The sequence below is a fragment of the Delphinus delphis genome, chromosome 6 (genome assembly GCF_949987515.2).
Source record: "Delphinus delphis chromosome 6, mDelDel1.2, whole genome shotgun sequence".
NCBI classification, from domain to species: domain Eukaryota; kingdom Metazoa; phylum Chordata; class Mammalia; order Artiodactyla; family Delphinidae; genus Delphinus; species Delphinus delphis.
This window is the reverse complement of record NC_082688.1, coordinates 54,936,514-54,962,897: the sequence shown is the minus strand read 5'-3', so window position 1 is coordinate 54,962,897 and position 26,384 is coordinate 54,936,514. Positions and strand designations below refer to the sequence as shown.

Here is a 26,384-nt window from a genome sequence, read left to right as displayed (position 1 = left end):
ATATGGTATTTGTTTTTCTCTTTCTGACTTACATCACTCTGTATGACAGATTCCAGGTCCATCCACCTCACTACAAATAACTCAATTTCGTTTCTTTTTATGGCTGGGTAATATTCCATTGTATATATGTGCCACATCTTCTTTATCCATTCATCTGTCGATGGACACTTAGGTTGCTTCCATGTCCTGGCTATTGTAAACAGAGCTGCACTGAACATTTTGGTACATGACTCTTGTTGAATTATGGTTTTCTCAGGGTATATGCCCAGTAGTGGGATTGCTGGGTCATATGGTAGTTCTATTTTTAGTTTTTTAAGGAACCTCCATGTTCTCCATAGTGGCTGTATCAATTTACATTCCCACCAACAGTGCAAGAGGGTTCCCTTTTCTCCACACCCTCTCCAGCCTTTATTGTTTGTATACTTTTTGATGATGGTCATTCTGACTGGTGTGAGAAAAAAAAAACAGAGCTGGAGTAATCAGGCTCCTGGACTTCAGACTATACTACAAAGCTATAATAATCAAGACAGTATGGTACTGGCACAAAAACAGAAATATAGATCATGGAACAGGACAGAAAGCCCAGAGATAAACCCACACACATATGGTCACCTTATCTTTGATAAAGAAGGCAGAAATATACAGTGGAGAAAAGGCAGCCTCTTTAATAAGTGATACTGGAAAAACTGGACAGCTACATGTAAAAGAATGAAATTAGAACACTCCCTAACACCATACACAAAAATAAACTCAAAATGGATTAAAGACCTAAATGTAAGGCCAGACACCATCAAACTTTTAGAGGAAAACATAGGCAGAACACTCTATGACATAAATCACAACAAGATCCTTTTTGACCCACCTCCTAGAGAAATGGAAATAAAAACAAAAATAAACAAATGGGACCTAATGAAACTTAAAAGCTTTTGCACAGCAAAGGAAAACATAAACAAGACAAAAAGACAACCCTCAGAATGGGAGAAAATATTTGCAAACGAAGCAACTGACAAAGGATTAATCTCTAAAATTTACAAGCAGTTCATGCAGCTCAATATGAAAAAAACAAACGACCCAATCCAAAAATGGGCAGAAGACCTAAAAAGACATTTCTCCAAAGAAGATATACAGATTGCCAACAAACACATGAGAGAATGCTCAACATCATTAATCATTAGAGAAATGCAAATCAAAACTACAATGAGATATCAGTTTGTTTTTAGTAATACTACGTGCTCAGTATTGTAATGTGCCCTGGGGGGTATGGGACGAGATATGCTAAGGAGTATAAGATACAACCCCTGCCTCCTGCAGTCTCTGGAATTACTAGGGCAATGAGATGTTTCACGTGTGACTATCAGCTGACCAGGTCTCTCCCTTCCCACACCCATCGGAGTGCATGAGATAAAAGAACAGATTAGGGAAGGAAAAGGCAGAGAAGAAAGAATGATGGAAATGTTTATTGAGACTGAAATGGAACATTGTTCTCTTTTATGAGTTAACAGCACAGTGTGTTAAGAGGCTGGTTACAAACTCACTCCAAAATAAGGATGACCTGCAGTTCACGAATGGCTCTGTCAACTCCAGTGCCTCAAATCAGAGCAGGCTGCCAAGGGGGTAGAACCATTCAGCCCAAGATAAATTACTGATTCAACTGTATTTATATTTACTTCCTAAACAACAACACAATATTTGCATGTTAAAATTCACATTGAATCATGGGTCCATAATTTATGTGTACATGACCATTTGGTATCATCCTCTTGTAGATTTCAGGTGCAGGTGGTCAATACTGAGCATTTTGTTTTACTATTCCATGATCTTTGGCACAGTTTCTGGTTTCTTAAATATAAAAGCACAGGCTTAAATTGGCTACGCAATACTGCAGAAACAGGACTATTTTGGATCTCGGTGTAAACACAAGTATATGGTAAGCATTATTTACAGGATGAGAGCCGAGCACAGACTTCAATACGCTGTCTTCACAAATGAGCAGAAGAATGACAGGCAACGGATTTCAATGAGCAGGGGCCAAGATTACTAGACTACTAGTTAGTTAGAACAAACTTCCCTGGAGGAGGACACAAGTTTCATACAATGGGAGAATTTCCCTGAACCACTGATACCAATGTCTCATGTTGTGGGATTTACTCTGCAAGAATCTAGGGTAGGGACAGTGCTTTTCTGGCCAATGTGGCTTGTTCAGTCCATCAAACCCATATTAAAATACAACTTAGCTGGTAGCTTGCCATTGTTGTTTGGGCCTGGTGGGTAGGAAAGGGCAAAGTACTGTCTTTTTAAGCAGGTATAATTGACTTTGGAAGAATTATAGTTGGATAATATAATTATTATATTAAACACATCCAGTTGGATAAAAACACATCCAACCTTATATGAGTGACAACTTTGTATATAGTCTTATATAGAGCTGATATGGATTCCCTCCCAGAAGTAGAATCTGGAAGTTGTAAATGAGTGGGCCATGCCACCTCAGAGTATCACCAGAATAACATCTCTGCTTTGGGGCTGATACACAAACGTGAAACGACCAAACAACATGATTTCTCATTCTTATGCTTATGAGAGAGGGGTTCTGATTAAGCCCCAAAGCAGATCTGGATTGAAATTGTAGTTATTATTCAAGTACAAGGAGAGCTCTGTATTTCACGTTGACAGTTCAATTGTGATCTCTGTCTGGCAAACTATATGAAAATAATAAATATATACATATTTATATATATATATATATTTATATATATATATATATATCTATCTAGCTCTATACTGAACACTGGGTTAATAGTTACCAGCGTCCCAATACAGTACATTGAAAAAAAGAACCCTTCTCTCTTCTCCCCAGACCTCACATACATCTTAAAACTGTTACTGCAGAACCGTGCTGGTCTGTTTTCTTTCAGAGTAGTTTCTTTGAAATTGGCCTGAGATGAGTTCAAAGTGGACAATTTGGCACATTAACTTGCGGGGGGGCGGGGTGTTTAGATGCATTATAATCTATAAAAATGTGAGAGGTCAAAGGAAATCCATGGCAATAAAGCCTGAGTAATGACAGAATATTTTTTTAAAAAAACCGAAACACTGGTCTGTGCATGAGAAAGCAGTTTCTCTTTCACATCTATTGATATTACCTAATTAAAACAGTTACTACTTTAAATACTTCCTAACTCTGTCTCCCACAGGATTTAAAAATTCCAGATAATACAGCTTTCCTTTCAATCAATTTTCTCTCATCTTACCCCACCCCCAAATCCCAGAACTTGGAGAGCAAAAGCTGTGAATCCAAATATAGAAAATAATCCAGAGGTCTGTATATCAAATCAAATGTACAGTTGGCTGTTAGTGTTTTTCTTTTCCTTACTTAATGTTTGAATTTGCTAAGAGATGACTCTCCTGGAGAGGTCCTTCACCACTCCCAGTTTTCCAAAGCCACGGCCCTAGAACTGTGAGGTCTGGGTGAATGAGATGGTGTCGGACTTGTCGACGGCAAAGCCTCCGTTGACATAGGACTTCTTGGTGTCCAAGTCTTCACTGTCGAGTGTCGTGGATTCCAAGGCAAAGGGGTTCACGATGTTGACCTCAGATGAAACATCCATCTGCTCCAGCTCCTTCTTAGAGAGCTTCTCCACGATGCCAGTCCCGAATGCATCGCCGAGGACATTCACCATGGTCCTGAACCGATCCCTGGGGAGGACAGAGGAAGTCAGACAGAAGGCCCGGATTTCATTTTCCTTCAAGTTGGAGATGGGAAAGGACCCAAGGAATTCAATTACAAATTAAGCAAAGCACAAAGTGCTGTCCCCAGGGCTGGCTGACCAGAGGCTCTCCACTTCACAGGCCTGGGCCAGAGGTGGTTTGTAAAGGCACAGAATGAGCACACAGGCTGCCCTGGGTCCCCGTCAGTCACACTGAATCTCCTGAATTCAGCACTGAGCTCCCTAAATTCCCTCCTCTCCTCCCAAAGAAATGTGAACACCGTCTTCACAGATATTTGGGGGGAGCTGAGGGAGGGTCAGGATTCATTAGTCTTTCACCCAACCTCTTTCTTATGGGCATTTCTGAGCCTTCTTTTGGCTAAGATGAGAGAACTTGGATGTTTTGTGGGTGGTGTGTGTGTCCCCGGTGTGCTCCTTTCTTTCCCACACAAGGTCACTCCATGAGCAAGCCAACAGGGACACCACTGAGCACAGGGTCAAAACCCCAGCCAGCCTGGGAAAAGCTTACTCCTTGTGGCACTCTCAGCCAGTGGTACCCCCCAGACAGCCCAGAGGAGAGGCTGGTGGCAGGAAGCCGAGTAGGTGAAGGAGGCATCCTGGATGCTGGAGCACTGTTGCTAGGAAATGTGTACATGAATACTGTGAAAGCTACACCTGCAGGACAGAAAACGCTTACGCACGTGCTTACACACGTCCATTCTGGGTGCCCTCCTGCTATTTAGAACATGGATTGAACTAGACCCTGGTGTGGACCAGCTAGTGTCTTCTTGTCCGTGGATCAGGTCAGGCCTTTGACTTCTCTGGATGTCTTGGAAGTGAAGGTCACTTGTGTTTCAGGAAGAACCAGGGAAAGGAGAGAAGTGCAAATCCACCATCACCACTAGGAAGAAAAATTGAAGCACCTGCCTCAATGGTAGGGTATCTTGGCAAGAAAGGTGCCACCTCAGTTGGGCCTTGAAGAACCAGCTAGCTGCTGAGGGGGCCCCATAGCAGCTTCCCAAGTGCAGAAGCTTCTGCCTTCTGGGATGTGATGGTATCTTCAAAGCCACATGGAATGTTTCTGCTTCCCTTTCTACTATTTCAGCTGCTACTTGCAAACTACATAGCACTGTACTCCCCAGTAAAGCTGGCTGGTTCTGAGTGAAGGCTCAATATGGAGCAAACTATCCCCTGATGGCCAGGGGACAGAGCCACACCCAGATGCTGGAAGACCACTGCACAGAGTGGGTATCAAGGTTAAAGCCAGGAACCAGGCTCATTCTAACTTTAACCTTGGGGGTCACAAAAGGCATGTTCTTACCCAGATGTTCTGCTGTGTTCCTTAGGTAGGTGTGTGCATGTGTGTGTCTGTTGTTAGAGAGAGAGAATGAATTGTTGGTTCAGGCCTGAATGGTCCAACTCATTCTAATCATAACAATTAAACTTGCTGTTAATTGAACACATACTGCCAGCCAGACACTGTTCTGGACACTCCTCTCATTTTAGCTCACTCAGTCCTTATACCAACCCCATGAACTAGACAGAATCTTTCCCATCTCATAGGTAATGCAGCTGGCCCCCAGAGAGGTTAAGGAACTTGCTCAAGGTCAAAGAGCCAGTAAGACACTGAACCAGGATTCAAATCCAAATTAGTCTTACCCCAAAGCCTTTGCTTGTGCTACTGCCCTCATGGTGCTGACGATCTTGGGAAGGTAGGCTGACGTTGAACCAGGTGGTTCTGAACCTATGATGCTGGGATAGGCTAGGGTGGCCTATTGGGTTTGGAATGTCTGGGGCCTTGCCCAGCTTCTTCACCTTATTATTTTATGTTTATCTCATCCCACACCCAGCTCCTAACCTTGAGCATTACCAGGTATAATGAGTTAACGGAGATCACAAGCTTTATAAAATCACTGCTTGCAGTTATGAGGAGTTAGTTTTTAAGCATGTTATCAGATGGCCTGGTCAGAGGGAAATTAAAGCAGCAACAGATGGCTCATTAAGCAATCTAAGGGAAGAATGATGACAGACTGCAGATTATGCATGGCTAGGAAGCCTGCCTTCCCGTTCGCCAGAGGCAGTGCGTTTATCCCAACTCACAGGAGCCAGTCGACAGCGATGATGAGGGTGACATCCTCAGCGGGCAGGCCCACGGCACTCAGCACGATCACCATGGTCACCAGGCCGGCCTGGGGCACACCGGCAGCTCCGATGCTGGCAGCTGTGGCCGTGACACTGTAGACAAAACACACCAACACAAAAGGAGTCAGACACCCATTTCTCCCTTCAAGGGCCCTGGTCCAAAACGGTTAGTCCTGTTGGCTGTTACTGCTCTATCCCTAGACTGGCCAGTCAGAATCTGTTCTCTGCTGGGCACAAGCTCTGCCTCATCAGACAGCTGTGGAAGACTGAGAAGAGCATGATCTTTTTCCAGGGGGGAGATATGGCAAGTCATTCTAACATGAGGAAGTGGAGAGGAACTGCGTGAGTGGCACACAAAAAATGAGCTAGAGAGACACTTAACAGGAAGGCAAGAGTTTACCAACCGAGGTGTTAATGGAGGGCTTTATCCACCCATCCATGTAGCCATCCATCCTAAACAAGTGCCAAGTACCTCTCCACCTGCTTTCTTCCTCCCTTCCTCCATCTATTCACCCAGGCAATCATTTATTGAGCATCTAATGTGTGCCAGGAATTTACACTGCCTTGAAGGATGGTGAAGGGGTAGGGATGGGGGTGGATGGGCAAGGGTATTCCAGGTGAAGGCAAAGGAATGAGGCACTGGCCAAACAGGTTTCAATGTACTTTCTTTTACATCACAAGTCTCTTGACCTCTCTGGGAGCTGCCCTTTAGGGCACTGAGTTGAGAAATAGCTGTGACTCCTGTCCAAGGTACAAGTGTTTATTCCCGACTGCTCCTTTTTGCCAGTGGATGCACTTTGTGCAAAAGGAAGAAAGATCTGGAATCCAGGAGAGGCAGCCAAATGAACTTCGTTACCTTGTATTTAAAAAGATCCCTCTTGCGCAGATCAAATGTGGCACTAGGGATTTTTCTCTTTGGAATGTGCAGTTTTTCATCTGCAACATCTTCCTGATTTAAATCTGGTCATTTTGGAGAAAACAAGGGTTTGCCCTGCCCTGAAATGTCCCTGGATTTGAATGAGCTTGAGGGGACCCCTATATTTTCTGGATACACCTTCTCATCCTTGGGCCAAGGATGCCATTGGATTTAAAGCTGAAGATGGAGACACTGTCAATTTAAACTAGAAGAATCCCTGATTCTATCTACAAATCCATACTCTGTGGGCTAAAAAAGCCTCAGAGTTGTCACCAAGCTGATTCTACTGTTCATTCATCTGCCTAGTGATGTGTCACAGGTGGTCTCTGAGGGCACGGTCAAACACAGGCCAGAGTTCTTTGACAAGTGTGGTTTCCTTCAGTGGCTGTGACCACCAACTTAGAGTAAATTAGAGATTTCTGGGGCTGTCCCAATTCCTCTAAAAGTTTCAGGCTTGCATAATCCTTTAGATCTGTTCTGACTTAAGTAGTCTTTGGAAAACCTAAGTTTATGTCAGTGGTGGTCGAAAACATTTAAAGTGAATGCATCAGTGGGTTTTCTTTGTCAGAAGTGATTTGTGTCCATACCCACTGATCCCTCTTGGAAGACCCAACACATCACGGTTAACCATGTCCCTATGGATTGAGGCTGGGCTTGAAACTCAAAATCCATTTAGTCAAAGAAAACTCTGCCCTTGAGCCTTGACCTTGCTGATTAAACTTCAGCCATTTGCCTGGCTTAGGTCTGAAACTTGGAACTATAAATCTTCAGATGGGGGTAAAAATATAAAAAACCTACTTCTTCTTCTTGAACATACCCCACTTTGACTTAAGAGGGTTTCACAGAAGAAAACACAATAATCATTGGTAGAAAGTTCTTTCCTAGCACTGAGATCTAGTTTTAGGTCAGGCCATTTAAAACTCAGCTCTCCATACAGGTTGGGGACTGAGTCGTCAGCTAGAGTGAGCACAGGTTTTAGAGGCAGACAGATCCAGCTCTGCCGTTTTACTAACGGTGTGTCCTTAGGCAAGTTACTTCTCTGAGTCTCAATTTCTTGCCTGTAAGATGAGGAGAATATGTCTGCTTTGCAGGGCTGCTGTTAAGATTAGATGAGGTATTATATGTAAGGCATCAAGTATAGCACCTGGATGTAGTAGATGCTTAAAACTGATGCCATTTTGCTACGTCAGCAGCTGTTACAACTACTACTGCTGCTAGTATTACTATTAAAATTATCATAAAAACATCTACTACTACTACTGCTGCTACTTTTTCCCTCTAAGCTCTTTCTAGGCCCCAAATCCCATAATTATCTTTTGTTATAAGAAACTTTATCCCATTTTCAATCAGTTGTAACCTTTGATAAGTGAATATTTTGATAAAACCACGAAAGGGAATGTTTTAGGTGGATGGTTTCTTTGATGTCCAGTCCAAAAGGACCATAGAAAGAGATAAACTATGGATCCAAAAATCTCTGTAACCATCAACCACATGAGCCACAACTGTAACTTGTAAAATTGAAGAAAAAAAAAAAAAAACACTTATTATTTGACTCTCTCCCAGGTAGAGCCAGAGGATTTTTTAAGTCAGTGATTACTCTGGGCCTCACAGTTGTTGTTACTTGCTCTGGGCCAGTAGTTATCAGCAAGTATGATTTAAGAATACACCAGAGGGGCTTCCTTGGTGGCACAGTGGTTAAGAATCCACCTGCCAATGCAGGGGACACGGGTTTGAGCCCTGGTCCAGGAAGATCCCACATGCCACGGAGCAACTAAGCCTCTGTGCCACAACTACTGAGCCTGCATTCTGGAGCCCATGCTCTGAAACAAGAGAAGCCACCGCAATGAGAAGCCTGTGCAGCACAACGAAGAGTAGCCCCCGCTCGCCGCAACTAGAGAAAGCCCGCGTGTGGCAACGAAGACCCAATGCAGCCAAAATAAATAAATAAATAAAATAAATAAATTAAAAAAAAAAAAAAAGAATACACCAGAGCAGGGAGAGAGGTTTTTCATGTGAATTGATTATTTAGTCTCTAGGCCCAAAGTTTATTTCTCTAGCAGTGAGGTTAAAAAAAAAAAAAAAGAAAAAGGGTTAGAAACATCTAGGAAACTTATGACTGAGGCAGAGGAAGGGAATTCATCCCCCAAATGGCAAATACCCCAAAGAACTGGTACCTCATACAACCACTCCTTGGAAATAAGTTAAGCACAGACTGGGTTCCACAGGCTGTGGTGAGGGAGGTGGGAAAAGGCACTTGTTACTTGTAAAAGTAACAACTGCTGGAACCACAGTGGTTGTGGAACTTTCTCAGGCATGATTCAGGGTTTCAATTTTAACATACTCGCTGCTACTCAAATTACAGAATTTTACCCATGCTCCTTGGGGTCTAGCTTCCATAGCCACTAATACATTTTACAGATCAGGAGGCACTGGTATAGCTTCCTGGCTGGTGTGCCAAATGGTCTAGTTTGTACTTGTCTTCAGTTAATTTCAAGCAAACTGCAGTACATACTTTATGACTTAGGGTTGGGAAGATTTAAAAATTTACTGCATTAGAATGCTGCAAGAACTTACTTTATGCCTGGGATTTATGCCTATGTCAAGTGCTGAGGATGCAAGAGTGAATTAGCTCTGAAAGGTTCGGATTCAACTGTGTGTAGGCCTGGGGACCCGGTTTAGTCTTAAACTTGTACTCTAAACTGAAGTCTCAGGATTAACTCTAATCCCAACCCACTACTTCAAAGCAGCACTGTCCAGTAGAGTTTTCCACTATGATGGCATCTATTTCTACAATGACAGAACCTTCGCTGTCTGCTTTGTCCAATTTGTGTGTGTGGCTAATGGCTACGATATTGAACAGTGCTATTCCAGAGAAACATCTCTGGCAAAACTCACTAATGAGGACTTCCCTGGTGGTGCAATGGTTAAGAATCCGCCTGCCAATGCAGGGGACATGGGTTCGAGCCCTGGTCCAGGAAGATCCCACATGCCGTGGAGCAACTAAGCCTGTGCACCACAACTACTGAGACCGCGCGCCACAACTACTGAAGCCCACACACCTAGAGCCTATGCTCCGCAACAAGAGAAGCCACTGCAATGAGAAGCCCGTGCACCACAACGAAGAGTAGCCTCCACTCGCCGCAACTAGAGAAAGCCTGCGAGCAGCAACGAAGACCCAACGCAGCCAAAAATAAATAAATAAATTTTTTAAAAATTCGCTAATGACGTTTTCACCATCTACTTGGGCAGACAATTTCAGTCTTCATTTGACTACAATCCTCTGCAAGATTTTACTCTGTTGACCATTTCATCCTTGAAAATCTCTCTTCTCTGGGTTTCCATGACACCATGGTTTCATGGCTCTCTTACTACCTTTCTATTCCTCCTCATTCTCCTGTTGGGTTTTCCCCTTTCTGCCTGCCTCTAATATCAGGCTTTTCTAGGGCTCAGTCCTTCATCTTTTTCTCTTCTCTACAAACTCTCCCTACGTAATGTCATCCATTCCCAACATTTACTGAGTGCTCAGGATGTAGGCACTGTTCTAAGCATTTTATATGCATCATCTGACTTAATTATCACTAGCATAAAATGTAGGTACTATTATTATCCTCATTTATACAGGTGAGAAACAGAAGCTTAGAGAATTCGAGTAACTTGGTCAAGGTCACAGCCAATCATGGTCAAATACATAACTGACTCACGACCCACATGCTTGATGAGCACCATCAAGCTGATGACTCTGACTTCTGTATCTGCAGTTGTGACCACATTTCTCACCGCATATTTCCACCTGCATGTCTTAAAGGCATTTCAAATTCAATGTGTCAAAAAGTGTAATCTCTTTACCTTCCCACCTCTACTTGCTTCTCTTATACTAGTCCCTGTTCTGGTAAGCACCATCCATCAATCCAGAACCATCCACCAATCCTGGGGGTCATCTTAGCCTTCCTCTGTCCCTCACTCTGAATCCAGTAAATGCCTCTTGAATTCATTAGCTCTTCTCCATCCCCCGTGTCAGTACCTTAATGTAGGCCTTTTCATACCTTACTTGCAATAGTCTTCTAAATGGTCTTCTAGCTTATGGTTCCTGCCCCCACTGGGGCCATCCACCATATTACCAGTTACCTCTCTAAAATGCAAATCTGTCCATAATATGAAAGACTGTCTAAGACCCTTCCATGAGCTCCTCACACAAAGCCCTTCAGGATATGATCCCTGCCTTCACATTGTACTCTTTATGTCAACCATACCAAATAATCTGTACTCTGTAACTAGGCCATAGTTACATCAAGACCCCTGTTAATGCTATTCCTTTTTCCAAAATGCTTTTAGCTTCCTTCCTTCTACTACTAAATTCTTATTCCTCTTCTAAGACTTAGCTAAACGTTCCCTTCTTCCAGGAAGCCTTTCCTCGCCTTCCCAGGTAGAGCCAACCCTTTCTTCTTCAGTTCCCTTTGTGCCCCCTCAACTCAGACCTCTATTATAGCCTTTACCATACCACTCAGCACTTATTTAGATATCTTCATACCTTACCTTTCTACCAGGAACCCCTTGAAAGCAGGGACTGGTCCTTATTCCACCTTGAGTCCTTGGTACCTACTCTGTGCCTAGCACCTAGTGGGTGCACTGGACTGAGAACACAGGGATGCCTTTGGCTATCCAGACCTGAAGCAGTTTTATGTACCACGATCCCACTACTTGTAATACAGTTGTGCTTAATCTTGGGAAGGGACTTTGCAGACCAAGAAAATCATCCTATCACTGGACCATCCTTGATCTCCCTTCACAGATGATTTTCACTTGAGGCAATTCCAGTAACAGAAATGAAAAGGAGTGTGATTTCATGCCCCACCTGATAGTGACAATCTGCCCAATGCTCAAGTCCAAGTCATTCAACTGTGCAATAAACACAGCTGCCACTGCTTCATAGAGTGCAGTCCCATCCATGTTGATTGTAGCACCAACGGGTAACACAAATCTAGTGATCCTCTTGTCCACCCGGTTCTTCTCTTCAGCACAGCGGAAAGTGACTGGCAGTGTTGCTGAACTGTGTGATAAAAGAGAAAGGAACTGATGGTCTAGGAATGCTGGTCCTCGATCCCTGCCTGAAGAGATACCTCTGTTCCAAAAACTAAACCGAGATCTCAAGGCATGATGGCACTTTTGGCAGGTCCAGGAATCAGAAGGCGCTGTGCTTGCCACTGCCCCCAGCTACACTATAACCCCTTCCGGGCTGCAGGCTCTGCCAAGAGGGCAGGAAATATCCAGTAGGTGAGGGAATATGTGTAAGGACATGGGCAGAGACTATGGACATCATTTTTCAAATTAAAGGCAGCTACAAAACCCACCAGCTGCAGCCAGTGCTTCATCAGGTGAGGTGAGAGTTGCTAAGGCTTGGTTCACAGACTTCTTCCAGACACCCCTCTTCTATTTACCTGGAGGAGATCATGACAGCTGTCAGAAGAGCCTGGGCCATTCCCATGGCGAATCGGAAAGGGTTCTTTCGTACAATTAGAAAATATAGCAGTGGGAGAATTACAATGGAGTGGATTGCAAGCCTGTAAACAGGAGAGAAACAGGTTCATAGATAATATCATTCTTTCATACTACTTCTTTTTTTCAAACAGCAGTTTTACTCGTGATATATCATTCAACTTTCATAATGACCCAATGAGAATATGAAAAAGAGGACAGGAATATATGTCTCCAGTGCACATATGAGGAAGAACAGACTCAGCAAATCAAATATCTTGTCAAAGTTAATGGCTAAGCCAGTAGCTGAGCCCATGTTTAGGAGCTCACAGAACAAGTTGTGTCATGCTGCTGAGCCCTGTACCTGCGCTTCCTGCTATACGTGTTAACGTGCTTTCACTTCCTTCTGCTGTTGAATTCTTTTTTTTTTTTTTTTTTCGGTATGCGGGCCTCTCACTGTGTGGCCTCTCCCGTTGCGAAGCACAGCCTCCGGACGCACAGGCTCAGCGGCCATGGCTCACGGGCCCAGCCGCTCCGCGGCATGTGGGATCTTCCTGGACCGGGGCACGAACCCGTGTCCCCTGCATCGGCAGGCGGACTCTCAACCACTACGCTACCAGGGAAGCCCCTGCTGTTGAATTCTTATTCCTCCTCTAAGACTCAGCAAAACTTGCCCCTCCTCTGGGAAGCCTTCCTTCACCTTCCCAGGTCAAGCTGACCTTTCCCTCCTTGGTGACTCTGTGGCCAATAGTATTATAGCCCTTATCACAGCACTCAGCCTGGGCCACGCCACTGTCTGGCTGGATGGCACCCACCACCTAAGAGGAGAATCAGGGTGCAATAAGGAGGAAGTAATCCCTGCTTTTCCACAGTCATACTTCAGGACTGACCCTCTTTTCTTTGTCATTCCTACCTTCCAAACTATTCCTTGCCAGGGGGCTTAAGAAATGAGACTGATTTAGCAGATGCCATGTAAGTGGGAGCTTAGAGTTTACAGATCAGTTATGTGAAGCTGAAATAATAAGAAATGGTCATGGAAAATACAGATCCTGGAGGTCAGGAAAGAGGATCTTATAAACAGAAAGCCTGTGGCTTAGAACTATGAGAAACTGACTTCGTTTTCTGTTAGAAACCTAGATAGGTCAATAGAGCAGAAACCAGCAGAACCCCATTCTGAAGTAGCTCAGCATCATAAACCTCAGCCACACCGTGACCTGGACACAGCCCCTGGCCTCCAGTAAGGTGCATGGTCCCACCTCCATTACTACTGGGGCCCTGGGATTTGATTCTGGCTTTCTTCTCCATTGACCAGCAGGGCTATGCTTTTGGTACACACAGATTAAGAACCAAATGCTGTGCCGTGGAAAGTCCCCAGTGCATCTGAGTTCCAATAGGTGAGCTGATTGCTCCAGTTGGGTGTTTGGGGGAAAGGACCTATGGGAGTCAAGTTGATGATGTTTAGTCATTCCCTTGGTCCACATTTCTTAGCACATGTGATGTATCCTGCCCCCGGCTAGATATCTGGGCACACCACTCATAACCTATCCCACCACATCTCCCCTCAAGAACCAATAAGTGGGCTACAATAAATATGCACACAACCTATCTCCTACTGCCCTCCTGCTTCGCACAGTTCCTACCAATCTAAAGATTCTCCTAGCACCCTCTCCAATGATGCAGGCTGTGACTGTGCCTACCAGCCCCACCAACAGGAGTGGAACCAACCAGCCATCCCACTCCTCCTTGCTCCAGTCTGACTTAATTTAGGCCCTGCTTAATTTCTTTCAGACTCGGGGTATGTGGGGCCTGTTCTTATTGGTTTGGTTGGTTTACATCCTTGAAGAAGTTAAGGCCAGGAGCAGACCAAGAGAGGCCACCAGTGGGGTTTTCTCTTGTTTTAAGACAACTAATAAAGGCAGTGACAAAGCATGGTCCAGGCTGTTCTGCCAAGATCTGGAAATTAGCACAGTGTGATCCACCTCCAGTTCAGCCGTTAAAGGGCAGCCCTCCTCCCTGCTGCTCTCTTATCTCTGAACCCCATCTTTCCCTGCATGTGGGAGAGAAGCCAATTTTAACCAACTGAAACCCAGGCTCTCAGCAGAAATCCACTGGCTCAAATGATGTTTCTGTTTCTTCCCTCGAGTCTGACATACCCACTCAGGACGGTGGCCATGTAAAGGCCCAGCTTGCGGAATATTTCCCAGTCTTCGACTTCTATGATCTTCCCAGCAATCAGGAACAAAATACCAACTGGCATGTAGCTAGAAAGTAAACATAAGAAAGACTCACTTCTGTCATCAAGTATTTTCTCAGGGTGGGAATGCTGGGGAAGAAACAAGCCAGGGCATGCACCTGGGCTTGGCATGTGCCCTCAGCTGGGAGTCCACAGTGAAGCTAAGGTCTCACTTTCAGCCCTGCTGGACCACATTGGCACCAGGTTTCAGCACCCCTGTGCACCTTAACTTCTACCCACCTAAGCTACTGTAAGGGGTACACTTGGTTAGAAGGTGTGGTTAAATTGGTACATACCCCATGCCTTGCTTCTGGTACACAAACACCCTGCCTACTGTCACATCTGCAGATCTCTCCTTAGCTTGACCGTCCAAATATGGCCACTAGGCTCTTTCTGGACATGGTTGTCTTGTTTCCCAGGTAGTGGTATCAGCAACAGAGCAGTAGAACTAGTCGTGCAAGTCGTCATAATAGCTCTGTTTGTGGAGCTGTCATTACGTGCTTTGTGTTGGGTTAAGAATTTTACATGCACCATTTCACTTAATGTACTTCTCCCAGCTCTAGCGGCAGACGTTATTATCCTTTTTTACATATGATGAAGCTGAGGTTCAGCAGGATTAAGTGACTGAAATGTCACTGTCAATGTCTATACTTTGAACCAACTTGCTATGAGATAAGCGGGGCAGAGGTCTCCTAGGAAAGGTGGACTTTTTGGCATCTCTAGGGACAGGGCAGATACTCAGGTGGTGCCACTGCTATGCTCACCAATGGCAGCTTTTATTTGGATGTGTTAGGGCCCATGTCGTACCAACTGTAAATATTCTGAATATCCCTTCTGCCTGGGGCCTGGGAAGGAAAGCACCTGTGTTCTGATGTGCAGGAAACTCTTTCAAATCACTCCTTTAAGAGTTATTGCTTACATAAATGTTGCTTGGTTGCAAGATGATCAAGGACTTTGGTAGAAAAGACAATGGCTGATATCTAGACTTCTGTTAGTGACCTAAGTCCTAAGTAATACATGGAATTATTTAATACTCCAGTGTCTGGATACCCTCTTCTAAGGTGAGGTCAACTGAGAAACATAAATCTCTTCATGCTAATTTTGAAGGGTCAGGGGAAGCAAGATGGCATTAACCGGCGTGTGCTCACCACATAATGATTTGAACGATTTTCATGGTTGCATCACTCAGAGCATTGAAGAAATCCACCAGAATCTGTCCCCTTTCTCCCATTTTTCCAATGACAATTCCAAAGACGAGGCAAAAGACAATCAAGCCCAGGACATTTATGCCGTCTGAATACATGCCTATGACTTTGTATTCCTTTGTTCTGTTCTGTGGATCAAAACCAAGAAAATACATTGATGCATGAGTACAATCTTGTTAGAATGCATAGACCCTGAAACAGAAAGATAGGATAGCCAAACAAACCAGTGGCTCTAGCAAGAACTCTGGATCAACAACTTTGGGAAACATAATTAAAAACACAAACACCTACGCGTGGGTCAAATTTTACTGCCCCCCACCCTCTGCCACTGAAGTTTAAAGTGTGTCTTTTTTCCTTTCTTTCAACAAATCGTATTTGAATATTTCTTTTGAAGATTTCTTATTCTGGGGTGTTTTAAATTTCTAATAAGAACTTTAGAATCAAGGCACTTTTCAGGGTTATTTTAACTACTAGTTACATTTGGAGTCCGCATAAAAAAGATACAGATTAATAATGCAGGAAGCTCAAAATATTTACCAGTGTGGACATTTTTAGGACACTTTACTATCTGTTTTATCCTGATAATGAACACAGGAATATTCTTTTCTGCCTCTAATCCTGGATGACCAATAGGATTTTAGAGACATAAAAATTAACCAGACATATACTACTGTGAACCATGTCTTTGTTTTATGCTGGGTAAGAAGAGCATGAGATATACCGAGAGATAACTCAATCTGCGTTGTGCAGCTGAGATTTACTGAGAGATTTCACAGGGAGATAACGTATTCTGAGTGGTGCAAACCAGGTTTACAAAGAATTACGTGGACGAGCCACTGGGGTACCGATTATTTCTTACTTATGATCTGACATGATCAAACATATTTATTGAGCAGTTAGTGTGCTAACTGCATTGGCTACAGCATAAAGTCTTAAAATGCAGCTGGATAGACAAGACTAACTGTGAGAAACAGGAGCCAATGATAGCAAGGTGGTGTGTAATTAGCTGCACAGCCAAGCTATGAGTTACAGACATCATATGGAGACTGGGGACATGAATGAGGGCTGTGAGGTTAGGGAAAGCTAGGCCTGAGCAGTAGGCAGCCAGGAGATGAAAGCACAGTCCAGAAAAATGTAAGGAAGGCAAAAGTCATCACGCACCAGGTCCCTGTACCCTGCTTGAATAATTCCTACTCATCCTTGATGGACCCCACACTAATTTAAACCTCCCTGCTGAATGCCCCAGAGTACCCTATTCTTCCCTGTTTTAATATTCATCACTCTTCACATGAGGGCATATGTCACATCTGTCTTTTCTCTACTGTAATCCCAATGCCCAGCAGGGCTTGGCTCATGGAGGGTGCTCAGAAAATCTTTATGGAACCATATCAAAAAGCAGGAATAGAAACTAATTGAGGAGGTGGATCTGGATAGAATAGATTGGGCTCACCAAGAAATAAGCTGGGAAACCAGGGAGGAGCTAGGTCATGGAGGGCTTTCTGTAGGAAGAAAGAGGGAGCTAACTGTGGCCTACTTAACCTGAACTCTTAAGTCTACTGAGTATTTCTTTTTTCCTTAAATCTTTCCTTTCTGTGTGAAGGCACAGTACCTTCAGGAGCGATCTACAGGGCTACAGATATACTACTTTAGGCCCACACGATCTAATCTCCAATGCTGAAATCCCTGAAGTTCTCAAAGCCTGTTGATTTCATTGATAAATTTATGGCAAACTCTTGGTGGCAAAACCTATCCCGAACTGAGATGAGGCTACATATAGCCTATTTTTCTTACTTGGTAGAACATTCACAAGTTAGTTGCAGAAATACTGATGTGCTTGATTCTAGAATGTTATTGTCAATTCCACTTAAGGATGTTGTATAACATATAGTACATACACCACCTGGACCTTCTAAAGTGAAAAGCTCTGAACTCAGTATCAAATATGGGCAAAGAGTTTCAGATAAGGAACTGTAGGCCTACAGTTTAAGTAGTCTTGCAAATCTAACATAGTTCCCAGAGGTGCCCAACTCAACTCTGGGTGGCAGAGATACAGAAGTGAGAGGGCTCATTCTTTTCTCTGCGTGGTTCAGTTGCTTCTCATTATTCTCAGAAGTGACACTCTATAAAGTGGCTGTGAACACTGAATTAGTGAATATTGAATCAATGTTCCTAGGGGAAATATAGGATTAGGTTTCTGGGAATCCACAGTCACAACATTTTTGCCAAATAATCAACATAAAACCTTGTTTTCTCTGTGTTTCAGTTCAAAGACACCTTATTTAATATATATTATTTAGTTGTTAACATTGAACTCACAGCCAACACACTTTAACTCATGTCTGAATGAAACTTATCTAACACATGTATTTTCCCATATGGCACATCAGCCTGCCTGCCTTTGGGAAAACTAACTAGACAGCACTGCAGCATGATGCTTGGGGGACATTTCAAACAGCGAAATCACCAAGACAGAGTACAAAAATGTGAAAAATGTGGCATAAACACACCGCACAAAGGACACTCATTTACCGTGTAAGAGCTGAACCAAGAAGGCTGAGCGTAGCCTTGTTCAGCCTCAGCGGGGAACATGTGCATTGGGCAACTTAAAACTTTCACCACTCTTTGTGAGTCTGTGAATGTGAGTAGGTGAATTCACAAACGTGGCATCTGCGAACAATGAGGATCTACTTATTTCCATATCCTGCTCACTCATGGCTCGGCACCGCCTACCAGGGAAGGGAGCAAACAACAGGATGGAAATGGTACCTTGGAAATAGCAGTTGTCATGATGGCTGTGACAGACACCTCCGTCCTGTTAGTCCCTGGCTCATCGGGACGTCTCACTTCTTCACGTGTGGTTTTGTACTGCACGTTGGAGGGGAAAAAAGGTCAAAGAAACAAACAAAAAGAGATTTTTATTTTAAGCTTCTGAGGCTAAAGGAGTATTACTTTGGCCAGACAAGTGTCACTGAAAGGTTCCACCTCCGAGGCCTCTGTTGGCTTCAGGTTTGGATGGTACCTCCCATGAGGCTTTGGAAGCAAAAATGGAATTGAGAAATCCAACCTCCTGACCTCCACAGCCACCATTCAATGGTGTCAAAATGCTCTCTAACTTCTGTAATAAGCGACCAATTAATGGAGCAATAATGTGAAAGAAAGCATGGGTTTTATTTGTAGTTGCTTTACCAGACAGACTCTATAGGAATCCTATGAATCATTTTTGTTTCTGTTTATTTATTCATTCATTTATTATTTTTAATCTGGAAAAACAAAACCTCATCATTTGGATAAATGTAGTCACCATGACTTTAACAAACATCCACAACTATACGGTTGTTCCAAAGTCAATAGTCCCTTTAGGGCTATTACGTGAGTGAGATTTCTGTTGAATTTCTTCAGCCCTGTTTGATTCTGCTGGACTTCAGCAGAGATGTTTAAGAAAGAGCTAGTATGTCATCACGCCAGGCATAAATGTCACTCTTACGAGGCTCTGCCAACACCAGGAACCTTACAAATGACCACTGTGACTGAATTGCAAAGGCACTCCCTAAATAGAGGTGGTTCTGTACCTCTTGGAGGTCGGCAGGGAGCAATTTAATTGCCATTTTTATTGGTCTACACAGAGGTCTGTGTTCCTGTAATTATGTAAATGAATTCAGCAGCTTGTGATAGACTCAGCTGTCTTAAAGTGCATAGATAAACAAGGGGAAAAGCCTTAAAGGAAATGGAGTGAAGAGATTGTTAAACTTCCTAAAGGAAAAAAATCTTGGCTTTGTTATATTGCTCTGTAGAGTGCCAGCAATGGGCATGTAAAGATGAAAGAAAAGACCAAATGCCAGGAACACTAACCACCCATGTGGGTCAGATACTGATTTCCCACCATGGGAGGGAAAGGAAAGAAGAGGTGGAGGGCTACTTTTCTAACTGCATTATATCTGTAGATAGTCTAAGTTTCTTCACAAATATAATGTGGTTCTCCAAAAATAGGTACTAGAAGCCACATTTTAAAACACTCATTATTTGACAGGTTCCTGACTTGCTCCAGTTGAGCCCTTTTGGAGGAAAGAAAAAAAAGCCTAAGGGAAAACGGAGGAGCTACAACAGGCATGTCACTGTGCCTGGAAATACTAGGGTTACGAAATAGGTCACCTGATATTCCTCCATTCACAGGTGCATTTCCTGTCATTTTTGACGGGCTAATTCCATTTCTTGGGTCATAGCAGGAAAAAAATCTTAATTGGCAAGGGGGAAGAGGGGAGCAACTTGAGGGCAAAAGTCATTATTCTTACCTGCTGAAAACAGGCTTGGACGAGGTTCTCAGGGAACATATTCCTGTTGGAGACAGGACAAGCAGTATTACATTAAGGCAAAAGTGTTTTGTTTCGTTTTTGCGGTACGCTGGCCTCTCACTGTTGTGGCCTCTCCCGTTGCGGAGCACAGGCTCCGGACGCTCAGGCTCAGCGGCCATGGCTCACGGGCCCAGCCGCTCCGCGGCATGTGGGATCTTCCCGGACCGGGGCACGAACCCGTGTCCCCTGCATCAGCAGGCGGACTCTCAACCACTGCGCCACCAGGGAAGCCCAAGGCAAAAGTGTTTCGTTTTGTTTTTTGGGGTTTTTTTGGTCATACCCAATACTTTGATGGAAATGATTATGCGATAAAATTAGTACTCTGGTTTCTCTTCTGGCCTCTCCTTTACATAATACTTCCTTGTATTAAGACTTATTTTTCCCTGCTGAGCTTCAACCAGGGATAGATAGAAAGCTCTCCTAACCACCTGTCATGCTTAACTGATTCACCGAGTAGCTGACATGCCTGCTGTCCTTGGTGAAATTCACACTGGCAGGTAGACATGCACAGTTAAGAGACTTCTTTAATATTTTCCACATTTCTGTTTTCATTGATAATGAGAGTCCACTACACTTGTTCCCAAATTCTTTATGCCAGTTGCAAATAATCATTATTGAATTAAAAATTATGTAAATCAATGCATTATAAGCGTGAAAAGGAAGGAGCAGTTTCCGTAAAAACTAAGCTGGGGGCTTCCCTGGTGGCGCAGTGGTTGAGAGTCTGCCTGCTGATGAAGGGGACACGGGTTCGTGCCCCGGTCCGGGAAGATCCCACATGCCGCGGAGCGGCTAGGCCCGTGAGCCATAGCCGCTGGGCCTGTGCATCCGGAGTCTGTGCTCCGCCAATGGGAGAGGCCACAGCAGTGAGAGTCCCGCGTACTGCAAAAAAAAAAAAAAAAAAACTAAGCTGGAATGCCTGGAAACTCAATCGAGGCAAGTGAGTAAAACTTCTGTGGTTGTATTAGGTAAGGAAAGACAATTGAAATAAAAAACAACCGGAAGAACTCGGCACTCAGCTTTCTTTGCTATTTCTAAGGGTTTTGTTTCTCCACTTCATGGAAACTGAATCTGGAAATTGCAGATGATGCGTTTATAAAGGCAGCCTAGGCAACAGGAATATGAAAAATCAACTGACACACTCTAAGAGAAGACCTTGGCCCGACATAAAAAAATTGGCAAATAAATGCATTTAAGTTTTAAGTGTAAACAAAATATGTAATGCATATTTACGATTCTCTGCTTTAAATGCTGTTTTTTTTTAATTAACTGACCAATCTCCAGCCCTGATTGCTTCAGATAAGAGGGTTTCTCCTGTACAATTAATAAATGTATTTCTTCAAGTATGCTTCAGAACTGACCACCTAACACAGCCCGGCATCTTAACGCAACAAGTATACTTTAGGCATCTCTGTCCATCCTAAACCCTGACAGAGAACGCTGTTCCTTCCATTCCCTCTCGGAACCATGACGTGGTAAGCATGACTGGCTGTGTAATTTGCAGGGTCCAGGGCAAAATGAACATGTATAATAATTCAAAAATTATTAAAAATTTCAAGACAGCAACAGCAGAGCATTAAACCAAGTATGGGGCCCTGTGCGACCACATAGGTCGCATGCCTATGAAGCCACCTGCTGGCCAGACACTCACCTGATCAGGTCTAACATGGCATCCACTGAACTGACTTCAGGGCTGCTGCCTGTCCTGTCAATTTCATTCACTTTCTGGGTGACACCAGGCTTGATGCTCACCACCAGCACGATACCTATGACCAAAGATAGCACCCACAGAGCATTAAGAACCTCCCAGGGCACCTGACACCCTTCGTGGATCCATTTTAGAAGCAATAGGCCTGGTGGTACCGGGCAATACTGGGATGGGGACCCTGAGGTCCAGCCAAAACAACAAGCCTCAGTGGGGACCTCAGCAGTTGCCTTTATTACTTTTCCAACTAAATGAAGCAGAAAGAACTCTTCATGTGTGTTTTTAAAAAATGAAGGGGCTGCATTCCAGAACTGCTTCTGGAAACACCTGCTGATGAGAATCCGCTTTTTTTCTTTTCTTTAGCTTATGAGATCAGCCTAGGCAGGGGTTAGGGTGAGAATAATTCATTTTCCAACTCAGGGCACTCACTCAACATCTTTCTGTAACTTTTACCCACAGTTGCTGCTTATTTTTCTGAGGCTCATACAGAATAAGCCTTATCTTCCTTTCATATCACAAGCCTTCAAATATCTGGAAAGCTGTTGTGTAACCCACAAAAGGACTTGGGTTAGGAAGTGTTGTTCCGTGTGACTCTTAGGGGGTGGAATGAGGACAGGAGTTCCAAGGAGAGATAGTTCTTCTCATTGTAAAGAAGAAATGTCTAAACAGAGAGCATCTGAAAGCCCCATTTTGGCCTCTGGAGGTAATGGGTTCCTCTTGAGGTGTTCAAGCAGAGGTGGGAGGTTTTAGGAAAGACCAGGTTGTTTGACTGGAGGGGAGTGAAGAAGAAAAGGCCCCATGCCCTTTATCACTCTTCCCAAGGAGAAATGCTAGTCCAAGGGGGTGGGACTTAAGGATGCTGAATGGGTCAGTTTTGCTAATGGGAGGAGTCACTGGGCAATAGAGGGGCAATGAATGGGTGTGGTCCACTCTTCCGTCTCAGGGTTGCAGAAAATAGATAAGCCCAGCTTTGTTCTTTGCGTTGGCCTCCCTCAGGAATCTCATGAGGAGATGTAGCTTTGAGTTAAGGCGGGGTTCAGGCCCTCCTAAGTCCCCTGGCCTAATACCCCTAAAATGTCACCACATCTTCATCACCTTTTATCAGTTCATTAAAGCAGAGCTGCAAGGGTCAAACTGGCTGCAACATCTGAGTACACTCCTCTCCCCACTCCGGTCATCCTTCTTAAGATGTTACACTAGGTCCCAAAGGATGGACCATACTTTTTTCACAAAAGAGTGCCAAAGGTATAAGAGCAACCATATTCCCTCATTAGAACATTCTCCCTCTTTCAAGTGGAATTTATACTTGGCAAGACTCTGTTAGCTCTGGCTACTACATGAAATTTAATGAAATGCTGTCTTTCTGGAAATACTTTATAATTATACTCAAAGCCACTATTATAGACTAATTATCAAGTTTAAAGATTATATTAGCTCTTGGCTTCATTTCTTTCTACCTGATAAGGTAGATATGACACAAAACTGTCACCCTCTTTCTGTTTCTTACTAGAGACACTAATAAGCAGTACCACGGCTGAAATTCAGTCAGTATTATATTGTTCATATAAAATGTGCTGTGCTGACTTCAAGCCAAAAAGCTTCATAGTAGTTTGACAATTGTACTTTCTGATTTTAAAAAAGTGTGCATTTTTAAAAGCCAGCTACTTTTAACTGGAAAGTCACAATTATACAGAAAAATAAGGATCCAGAAATAAATTTTACCTAAAATTACAGCAATGACAGTGGTACAGAAATAATACACGACAGCACGTAGACCGATTTTTCCAGATATGTTGGAATCCAGTGCAGCAACACCTGAAAAGGGGGGAGAAATCAAATTATATTACTCAAAAAAATTTCCAGGACTGGTGGTGATTCAATCCTCAAGGTGTGAAAAAAAGAGCTGAGAGCTGTGTCTGCATCTGCTAGGCCTATCTCACACATTTTGTTTGAATAAATGCAATGGGCAAAAGAACCACTTCAACATTCCAAATGCAGAATTAAGAGACAGAAGCCTAGTGGGAGGCAAGTTCCCCTCTGGCTAATCCCCACTACTTTAGCCCATAGTGAGTGCTGTGTCTTTGGCTGCTCTTGGGGGTGGTCTTGAGACAGTAAAAGGAGTCCCCCCTTCTGCATCCGCTCTAAGAACTTTATCAAGATTTGTACATTCTATCACTCAACATTCTTTTGGGATTCAGTATCAAGGAAAAGTTTACCTTGAAGAACTGAGAAAGTTCTTTCATCACATAATAAAAACCATGTAACTCCTGATTGTTTCCCTTTCTGCCTTTTTTGGTCAGGAATCCGAGAGTCAACTAAAAAAATAACTTTTACATGTGATTATAATATATATGTTCATTGTAATTATCTGAAGAAAAGAAAAAACAAAGATGAAAACAAAAATCATTTCATGTCATCAGCTGTAGTCAATATTCTGGTGAATTTTATCCCCATATTTTTTTCTCAATTTTTTGTAAACATGGCTGAGATAATTTGATAGTTTTTAATCCTCTCTCTTCTAAATACTGTATTATAAGCACCTTTTCTTATTGTTACAAATTCACCCCGCAGATAATTTTAAAGGCTACATAATCTTCTGTCATGTGGCTGTACCACAGGTATTTAATCATCTACTTAATGATGGATCTTTAGACAATCTCAGGGCCAAATTCAATAATAAATCACAGTAATTTCATTATCCATCCTGGCTAGCAAATTTCCTTCTTTTCATGATTTTTAAATTGCTTTTATGTTTACAACCTTATTCTGTATGGCTTTGATTGTGAGACTCCTTACAATCCCAGTTGGAGTTGGGATATAAATAAAAATTTCCGAGGGCACAGGTAATCAAAGAGACTTAGGACCACATTGTTAGATCTAGTTTCAGATGGTCTTTGGCTGCCAGTAAAATGACTGAATGTTACCTGACTTGAAATGGTTGTGTAGAGTGCCAAGGATAGCTGTAGAGGTGGAAGGCACACATCCCTCCTTGCTAGAAACCTCTGCGTTCCATCAAAGATGCTCATATAAATGGAATCAAATGATGCATCTCTCTAACTGGACTGCTTCTACGTGGGACACGAGGCAGGTTCAGAAGCGACCAAGTCATCTTTCAGCAAACCGTCATTTGAAGGTTTCAGACTACCCTGTCCGGCTTCCAAAATGAGAATCACATTTTGAATCAAACCATCACCATAGAAAGTGATTTTTGAGTCTTCAACACACGAGTTGTTCCATAACTGTTTGCAAAACCTGAAGTACAGGGTAGCAGGAAAAACGAAGAGGTTGTCATGAGACAACCCGGAGGAAAAGGTCGTAAACCTGCAGGCTATCAGCAAGCACAAGCAGCTTTTATATTCACTCCTCATGCTATAAAAGGCCTATCCATTTTTTTTAAGTGACTAGGGGATTATGCTCCTCAAATATAATCGTACATAGTTGACGTACAGGAAAAATCTGTAAGGAAGCTATCATGATGATGATGACAGAAAAAGTCATCTCTCACTCTAAACACGCCATTCCTCTGGCTGTTGATTGCTCCTTATGAAGTTAATATTTTGAGACAAGGGGCTCTGGCCTCTAGCAGTCACCCCAGGATGTTGTTAAGGGCTCATTAACCAACCTCTGGAGCAAGATTGTGCAGTTACCGTATGATGGGTATACTGCAGCAGTCACATACTAGAATAACCTGGATGATAGATCCTGTTCTCTTTCTTTGGGAAAAAGAATGTGGTAGGCTGAGCAGACTTTCTTTTCCTAATGTTAAGACAATTAAAAACAATAATTCTACAAGAAACAATAACAAAAAAAAATTAAGAGACACTGAAGGCTACAACTCAGAAACCAATGAACTATCTCATATTTAGCTTCGGTCTCTTAAAAAAGAGCAAACAATAATGCAAATATATAAGCTTGCTAAGTGTATTATTTGATTATAAAATGTTCCTATTCCATTTTTGAGCTCCATACATTATTTTGATAAACAATTATAATAATTATTCATAACAATAATGGTGGGTTAAAAAAAAGAAAATCACCAACTTAACAGCACTCCAAGTAACCGGTACAAACACCTGTATCCCTGATCTAACAGAAGATGTATTTTCAGATATATTGTCCTTTGTCAGACATCCAATTTAAGCATCTCCCAGTCCCTAAGGCGCTGACAAGTGACAGGTTCACAGGGTGGCTGCAGAACTGCTCTCAGGTATGTGTTTCATGCCCCCCGCCCCGCCCCGCTCAGGATTTTCTTCCAGCAGTGAAACGAATTAAAGCTATGTGGGTAATTGTTTCCAGCATATATGGATATGTCTTAATTTGTCTTAATGATTTGGTCATGGGCTGGTGCCTCTGCTTTTATTCCAGATCCCAGCTGGCAATAAAAGGCTTCATAATAATGAGATTCTTGGTGGAAATATTTTAAACAAATACAGCCTCCAAAGCAGTCAGCCAGCTCCTCTCTGCTGGAGTACAGCAACTCTCTTGTAGTTACTTTCAGGAAGAGCTTTGTTCCCCATTTCTCAAATCTACCTAGGTCCTACAGTTCTCTTGGATATATCAGAAGTGTATTCAAATCAACAGTCATACTTCCCCACCTCTCTAGAGTTACCACTCTTTCTAGCCACCACTGATTGGGGGCAGCATTCGCACTCAAATCC

At 43.1% G+C, this 26,384-nt stretch overlaps 1 protein-coding gene across 1 annotated transcript in view; it reads right to left on the bottom strand.

The window, feature by feature from the left end:
• Positions 1 to 500: 500 nt before the first annotated feature.
• SLC1A1 (solute carrier family 1 member 1) overlaps positions 501 to 26,384 on the bottom strand; it is a 63,967-nt gene continuing 38,083 nt past the window's right edge. The window contains exons 3-12 of the mRNA XM_060014686.1: positions 23,449 to 23,541; positions 21,673 to 21,787; positions 19,965 to 20,007; positions 18,442 to 18,540; positions 15,619 to 15,803; positions 14,391 to 14,498; positions 12,201 to 12,323; positions 11,618 to 11,812; positions 5,808 to 5,942; positions 501 to 3,696 (exon numbers count right to left, since the gene is read on the bottom strand). Of these exons, the coding sequence (XP_059870669.1) occupies positions 3,450 to 3,696; positions 5,808 to 5,942; positions 11,618 to 11,812; positions 12,201 to 12,323; positions 14,391 to 14,498; positions 15,619 to 15,803; positions 18,442 to 18,540; positions 19,965 to 20,007; positions 21,673 to 21,787; positions 23,449 to 23,541 (1,343 nt within the window). The 3' untranslated portion in view covers positions 501 to 3,449. The remainder of the gene's footprint in view (positions 3,697 to 5,807; positions 5,943 to 11,617; positions 11,813 to 12,200; positions 12,324 to 14,390; positions 14,499 to 15,618; positions 15,804 to 18,441; positions 18,541 to 19,964; positions 20,008 to 21,672; positions 21,788 to 23,448; positions 23,542 to 26,384) is intronic.